Genomic DNA, 8080 nt, shown 5'->3' on the forward strand with positions numbered 1-8080 from the left:
TTTTTTTTGTAGTTTTTGTAGAGATGGGGTTTTGCCATGTTGCCCAAGCTGGTCTGGAGCTCCTGGACTCAAAAAATCCACCTTCCTCAGCCTCCCAAAGTGCTGGGATTATTGGCATCAGCCGCTGCATCAGGCATTGGTCATTCTCATTTCTGAGTCCATACAACTTCCCAAAATGATTCTATAAACCATAATATATAAAAAAGGGTATAGAAAAATAATATGGTAGAAAAGATAGAATCCACATATGAATACATTTAGAAAAACATTTAACCATGAAAAATTTGACAATGTTGACTAAAAACTCTGCTAGCAGAATCAAACCAAGGAGGAAAAGAAAAAGAGAAAACACTTTCAAGACATTATGCTCAAGGGAAACATGATCAGGGAAAACAAATGCTCCACATACCAATACTGGTGTCACATTCAGAGCTCACATTTTTATAAAAATATGATCTCTCTGGAAGAGGGTAGGCATTGTTTTATTTTAAGTGCCTAACGTTTTTGTATTCATTATCATATGTCAGCAGCAATTCAAACGGGATTTTGTCACGGAAAAAAATATGAATCTCTATAATTCTTCTCACCAATAATATGTCCAACAATAGCTGGAAAAATACAATATACAAATGATGGCTTTGCCATACATCAGAAATGTTTCTTTTTTCTTTTTTTTTTTTGAGACAGAGTCTTGCTCTATCGCCAGGCTGGAGTGCAGCGGCGCAATCTCAGCTCACTGCAACCTCCGCCTCCTGGGTTCAAGCGATTCTTCCACCTCAGCCTCCTGAGTAGCTGGGACCACAGGCACACGCCACCATGCCCGGCTATTTTTTTGTATTTTTAAGTAGAGATGGGGTTTCACCATGTTAGCCAGGATGGTCTCGATCACTTGACCTCGTGATCTGCCTGCCTCGGCCTCCCAAAGTGTTGGGATTACGGGCGTGAGCCACCGCTCCTGGCCAGAAATGTTTCTTACATCCAGGAAGGCTACTGTCATTTTCCATTAATAATGTATTTCCAAATCAAATGTTTAAGAACAATGTTTTGTGATACTTTTGGGAAAAGTCAAATACAAATTGTAGTTGGTACATCAAATTTTTTGTGGTTTTCATTTTTATGCAATACTTCCATGTAACAATATAACAAATATATCCTTTGGAGTGTAATAGTCTATTAGGTAATGCAGGTGTTTTCATTGAATTTTATTATGTTCATATAATTTTATAACATTAATATTATTATAATAAACCATTATAAAATATACACATTCTCCATATACCAACACTAGTGTCACATTTAGAGCTCAAATTGTAAAAAAAAATATGATCTCCCTCAAAGAGGGTAGGCATTGTTTTATTTAAAGTGCCTAAAGTATTTGTATTTTATGATGGGTTATGTTAATGTTATGAAATTACAATTCAATGGATTTATATTATAATAATCCATTATAAATTATTTTATAATAATTCATTTTAATTATTATTAATAATTTGCTATAGCAAAAATTGATCACATTTAGCAATGGTCACAATAGAAATGGAAGCATTTCGTGTGAGAAGAGATGGCAGCTCCAAGACAGAATAATGCTCACCTCTAAATGAGACTTACACCCATTTCAGTAATTTGTTTCTAGTTTTTATCACATATTTTTTACAGATAATATTATTTATTTCCTGATCAAGCAATACTACAATCACATGAATTAAATAATTACTTACCTAATAAATCTGAGGCTCTCAAATTGTCTTTCAGAAATGTAACAGAAATAATGGCACTACCTATAAAGAAAATGGCCATTAGTGGTAGTTTCAATAAAAAAGTGTCTATTACACAATGCCATTTGAAAGAAGTTAAGCAATTTGTGTCTTATGCCTGATGAGCTGTGTCCTGATAGAGACATTCAGCAGTTGTGGCTATAAAAAGGCCCTTCTTGCCCCTGTGGCTGAGGATATGTGGAAATTGGTGTGGTTTACAATGGATGTGGCTGAGATAGTGTCCTGCATATAGTGAGGGCTTAATAAAAGTTTACTAAATGACAGAAGAAATGAATAGAAAGAAAGAAGAAAGGCAGAAAGAGCTGGAAGGGCTAGAAAGACAGGAAGAGATAGGAAGGAAAGAAAGAAGGATGGGGCAGGGTACGGTGGCTCACGCCTGTAAACCTCAGCACTTCCAGAAGCTAAGGTGGGAGGATCACTTGAGTCCAGGAGTTCCAAGATAAGCCTTGGCAACATAGTGAAACATCAATCTCTACTTAAAATACAAAAAATTAGCAGAGTGTGGTGGCATGGGCCTGTAGTCCCAGCTACTGGGGAGGCTGAGGTAGGTGGATTTCTTGAGCCTGGGAGGTTGAGGCTGCAGTGAGCCATGATGACGCCACTGTGCTGCAGCCTCAGTGACAGAGGGAGATCCTGTCTCAAAAAAAGAAAAAAAAAAAAAAGGACAGGAAGAACTTTAAATATATCCTAAACTGAAACTCATGATTTCCCAGCATCTCCTCCCATAATACCTGTTCTGACAATTCCTGTATCTACTTACTAACACCAGAATCCCAGGACTCTTCCTATTCCTCTTCTATTTGACACTCTACATCCAACAGGTCACTGGGTCTAAGTCTATAGTCCGCTCTATATTTTTTTCCTATTTTGAGACAGGGTTTTGCTGTGTTGCCCAGGCTGGAGTACGGTGGCCAGATCATGGCTCACTACAACATTGACCTCCTAGGCTCAAGTGATTCTCCCAAGTAGCTGGGATCACAGACTCATGCCACCATGCTCACCTAATGTTTTTAGTTTTTTTCTCTTTTGTAGAAACCGAGTCTTACTTTGTTGCCCAGGCTGGTGTCAAACTCCTGGGCTCAAGTGATCTACCTGCCTCAGTGTCCCAAAGTATTGGGATTACAGATGTAAGCCACCATTAGCCACCGCACCCAGCCATATTTCCCTCTCTGTTAGGTCTGTTCCCACCTCTTCATTCCTGTGATCACCAGCATTGCCCCAAGTTCAGGGCAGCTTTTCCTCTGGCTTAGACCACCAGCTTCCCTCTGACCTCCCATTTCTCCTTTTTCCCCATGCCACCACCAGAGTAATTGCTTTAAAATGCAAATCTAATGTAAATCCACTCTTTCACACCCCTAAGTGGCTGGTCTACAGGACAAAGGCCACATTACCAAGCAGAGCACTCAAAGAGCTATGATTTTGCTTCTGATGCTTTTGTCACCATATTAGTCTTTATTTCTTTTATAATCTGTAGCCCACCCTTGCTGAAATAATTATAATTCCCAGAATCCGCCATGCAGTTTCATGCTTACTGGCTTTGACACGTGCAGCTCTACCCCATCCTTGTCACCAGCTCTAGACTCAAGTGTCACCTCTGGATTTCCCTGGGCTGAGTGGATCATGACACCCTTATGCTCTGATTACCTCTGTGTATAGCTTTTTCATTACACCTAAGATTTACTTGCCTGTCTTCCCCCGAAAGACGATCAGTTCCTTTTAATCTGAGATATGTCTTTTAATTCTTCTGAGATCTCCAGTGAGTAGCTGTGTCTAGCACATAAAAGGTGTTCAATAAATGCTAATTGAATGAAATGAAAGAGTGTGGGATCACAGCCTTGCAGTTGTTCTCTTTCTGGTTAGTGACACTATTGGACTCTCTCCCTCACAGTTGAGCCATGGCCTGCTTCTATCACTTCGGGTACCCAGGTTAAACTGAACCTCTCCAAGTTGTTCCTTTTATGGGGCCATTTCTCTATGAGTATAGGTGTGAGAAAATCCAAAATTGCAATAATACAAAAAGAGTCACAGCATAATACATGCTGTAAATTGTCAACAAAAACTATTTGTTGGTTGTTTTTTTTAAAGTAAAAGTACAGGAAAGAAAAATTATTGCAAAATAATGTTCTGTGAAGAAAATTGCAGTTAATATATTGGTGTTTTTATTTTCGGTTGAGATCAAACTTTAATACAACATTTATTTTCTCAGTTTCCTCAGTGAACACATTACAATTTACCATGTCATCAAGAATTCTTCACAGATGTAATTTTAATGTCGGTATGATAATCCATTAAATAGATGCTGTGATTAAATTTGAATTTGACTATATCTGGTATTCTGGCAATTTATGGAAAACAAAATAAGTCCACACCAGAAACTCTCATGGAGGATAATATAGGACACTATTTGTTTCTGTTTTTTCTTTTCTGTTGTCTCAACTTAGCTTTTTCTCATTCTGGTTGATCTTTGTCCTTCAAAACCTTTCCTGGGCATGTTATTTATCGGAATGGAAGTTTCCCACAGAATAAACTGAGCATGGGAAATGTTCATCAAGCGTGAATTTGAGTGGTGTGGTTTAAAAACATTAAAGCAAGATTTTCTGTAGATAAACAAATGCATGAATTCACAGCTCATTACATTAAGAAATGAATTTGGGATAGGTATATAAATGTATGCAAATTTTCTATTTCAGATTTGGACTAAAATAATCCAGGGAAACTAATTTCACACAGTAGAGTATGAGAAAAGGGATTAAAAACCTAAACCCCTACCCCACCCTCCAGTCACTGACTTCCTGTGTAATTATGTAAGGAATGTTTCTAAGTAGAAGGAGATAGATTAGCAATAAAAAATAGGCGAACTGTCGCTGCATTAACACATCCCAAATGTGTTCCATTATAACAATCCTTGAGATGACCATCTCACAACAAAGGATTACAGTAAGAAGGGAAACACTGCTTACATGGAATGAGATTTTAGGGTCGTAGGAGACAGACAATCTACTCCAGGTTCTACACTTGATAACTGGGAAACTGAGGTCCAAAGAATTTGTTTGTCTATTCACTGATCCATCTTTTTATAACACGTTTACATGACAGCAGAGTGGGAACTGGCACCCATATTTCCCTACTCTCAGTCCAGAGCTCTTTCTAGCACACTATACTCCGCTGGCTCCCTTGAAGTAAGAAAACACATTTACTTTTCTTGTTGCCAAGCCACAGTTTCATAAATACATTTACTTTCAGAAGGGAAAGGGGAAAATGTTATATGGGAAATAATTTCATTGCTAAAAGCAAAAAGGACATGATTGGTAAAAAAAAAAAAAAAACTGGAAAAACACTGCTTGCATCAAGTTATATCAATTGTTATAATTGTCAGAATTTTATGAAACATAAATATGCTACTCTTCCTTTCTGAAAGATATTAGAAGTCTAATGCACTTCCACATTCAGCCAATAGCATTTTTTTTCCTGTTTTAAGAGAACATGAGATTTGTTATAAAAGTTTTAGATAATAGAACAAGAAGATTTTTTAGTTTTATTTATCTAGTTAAAAAAGGCAATAAGAAAAGAACATTCTATTAAGACACATTTACTTTCAACTCATTTATCTTGCAAAACTTGCTAAAATGAGAGCTATGCTGAGCAAAAAGGCAGTATCTGAGCAACAGCTAATAACATGCCTTTTAAGTAGAGCAGTAAATTTTTCAAATGAGAAAAACAAACTGAAGTGCTCTCATATATGTTTGTAATCAGAGATCTGTCAAACCCAACACTTTCTAGTAGTTGCTATGACAACAACCAAAAGTCTGGGCTCAATAGATCCTCCCACTTTGGCCTCCCAAAGTGCCGAGATTACAGGCAAATGCCACTGCACCTGGGCTAATTTTGTTTTTTTCAGATGGAGGCTGGCTCTGTCACGCAGGCTGGATTGCAGTGACGCGATCTCGGCTCACTACAACTTTTGCCTGCTGGGTTCAAGCGATTCTCCTGCCCCTGTCTCCCGAGTTGCCGGGACTACAGGCACCCACCACCATGCCAAGCTAATTTTTGTATTTTTAGTAGAGACAGGGTTTCAACTAGGTTGGCGAGGCTGGTCTTGAACTTCTAACCTCATGATCCTCCTGCCTTGGCCTCCCAAAGTGCTAGGATTACAGGAGTGAGACACCGCGCCTAGACTTTTGCCTAAATACTCTTAATCATAAAAAATGAGAAGTAGATGAGATGATAAATATGTTAATTAGCCTGATTTAATGTTTCTACAGTGTATACATCTATCAGAATACCACACTGTACCTCATAATATATAAAATTATTTGTCAATTAACACAATTTTAAAAATTACATTAAAAATAAAAAATTTTGAAAAGATAATATGCCCAAATCCAAAGAGTGGTTCCGTAGAAGTCATAGGGTGGAAAAGCAAGAATACTATCCATAAGGGAAAAAAACAGTGTTTCCATGGAGCAGTCTAATATATTTAATGTATTCAGTTGCCCTTGAAGCTCTAGTGCTTTGCAGTCAGGAGGCTTCTCAGCAGCAATTGCAGTGGACTGACTCCTACTGATGAGTCATCTGTTCTCCTTTTGGCTATTAAGTGTCACTCAGTTTGGCAATCAGAAGGGAGATTCATTCTGATCAAGGTTCACATAAGGAAACCTACACACAGGCATTCTGATTCAGGTTGCCAGATGAAAATAGATAAAATATTTCTTCAACCAATTTACTTTAGGGTCCTTTTTACTGTAGGTGGTGGATCTGCCTGGTTCTCAATTTGACACCCTCTCTTAACATATTCATCAAATCATATTCATTCCTAAGCGATCGATCACACTCAAGAATAGTACAGGTTTGGAAATATGCCAATACCTTTAACTCCAGGCATCCTGTTCTCAAGATAAAAGCCTTTAAAACAAAAAGCCATCTTATATATCAAGTCAACATGAAATTGGAATGCAAAAGTAATACTGCTGAGGATTTCCCTCATATCCCATGCTGTTTAACAATTTACAGTCCTAGAATCAATCTTTTAAAATTGATTGGTCTGTCTTTGTTACCCAGGCTGGAGTACAGTGGTGCCATCAAAGCTCAGTGCAGCCTCCAACTCCAGAGCTCAACCTTTTGCCTCAGTGTCCCCTTCCTGAGTGGCTGCAAGTACAGGCACATGCCCCAACACCAAAGATTCTTGGTGAATTTTGAAGTCTTCATCAGTATATCCATATTAAGAGGAGATGACAGAAGTCAAAATAAAAGAAGTATGGGCTGACAGGACAACTGGATTAAAATAAGCAACAGTTTCATGAAAAAGGGCTAACTTGAAAAGAAATCTTTTCATTCCAGCTCTTTAGAGGATCTAAAGTAACCTTGTTGGACAGAGGAAGAAATCACAACATGGAATCCCTTGAATAAAAATTTATTGACTTAAAAAAAAAGAAAATAGATAAAATAAAGGCTAAGCAAGTTTCCTGTGCCTTCCAAACCACGTGTAGATGTAGGGGGGAGGGTGCCAGTCCCACGGCGAGGTATGTGTCTTGGTGTTGCACTTCCCTGTGCTTCTTGATTTACTTAGGAATCAACCCTTGGTTTGTCCTTCATTCACCTACTCTCTGACATCCTTCAGTTTATGGGATTTGGTCCAAGACCAGCTGTGATTATAGAAGAGTTATTTGATGCTCTAAGACCCATAGCAGGCCACAAGAGAGAAGAAGCCAATCATAAATTAACCTGGTGCATGAGTATTCAGAAAAGTTGTATATACTTGGTTTGAAATAAGAAGTTAAATTCCAACTTCTCTGTTAGCAATTCAACTCAAGGTCAGATTTTTACATGTCAGTTTAGGACTCTGTGTCTGTAGAATAATAGGTAAATGGACATTCCCTTTTTAAATTTGTAACATTAGGACATATGTGTGCTTTCTATTTAAAGTCTCTTCCCCCCATATAATATTTTTTAATTAAAAGCTTAGTAGTACAGAAGACTGTTAAATAACTGTTTAAACATTTAGGGCATGGCGAGTTTTAAATGATTTTGTTCACTTTTATTTATTTCTCTCTCTCTCTTTTTTTTTTTTACCCTTTATTATCACTTCTTTTTTTCCCCCCCCATTTATTTTATTGCATTTTAGGTTTTGGGGTACATGTGAAGAACATGCAAAATTGTTGCATAGGTACACACGTGGCAGTGTGATTTGCTGACTTCCTCCCCATCACCTACATCTGGCATTTCTCCCCTTGCTATCTCTCCCCAGCTCCCCACCCCCCACCGTCCCTCCCCTATTTCCCCCCAACTGACCCCAGTGTGTAGTGCTC

The 8080-nt window shown here is 38.1% G+C and overlaps 1 protein-coding gene across 2 annotated transcripts in view; it reads right to left on the reverse strand.

Annotated features, from left to right (window-relative positions):
- NIPAL2 (NIPA like domain containing 2) overlaps positions 1–8080 on the reverse strand; it is a 101357-nt gene that overhangs the window by 44709 nt on the left and 48568 nt on the right. For both annotated transcript variants that reach the window (XM_017504997.2, XM_017504999.1), the window contains exon 4: positions 1719–1778. In XM_017504997.2, the coding sequence (XP_017360486.1) occupies positions 1719–1778 (60 nt within the window). The remainder of the gene's footprint in view (positions 1–1718; positions 1779–8080) is intronic.

This window comes from Cebus imitator, unplaced genomic scaffold, assembly GCF_001604975.1.
Source record: "Cebus imitator isolate Cc_AM_T3 unplaced genomic scaffold, Cebus_imitator-1.0 Scaffold331, whole genome shotgun sequence".
In the NCBI taxonomy this organism is placed as follows: domain Eukaryota; kingdom Metazoa; phylum Chordata; class Mammalia; order Primates; family Cebidae; genus Cebus; species Cebus imitator.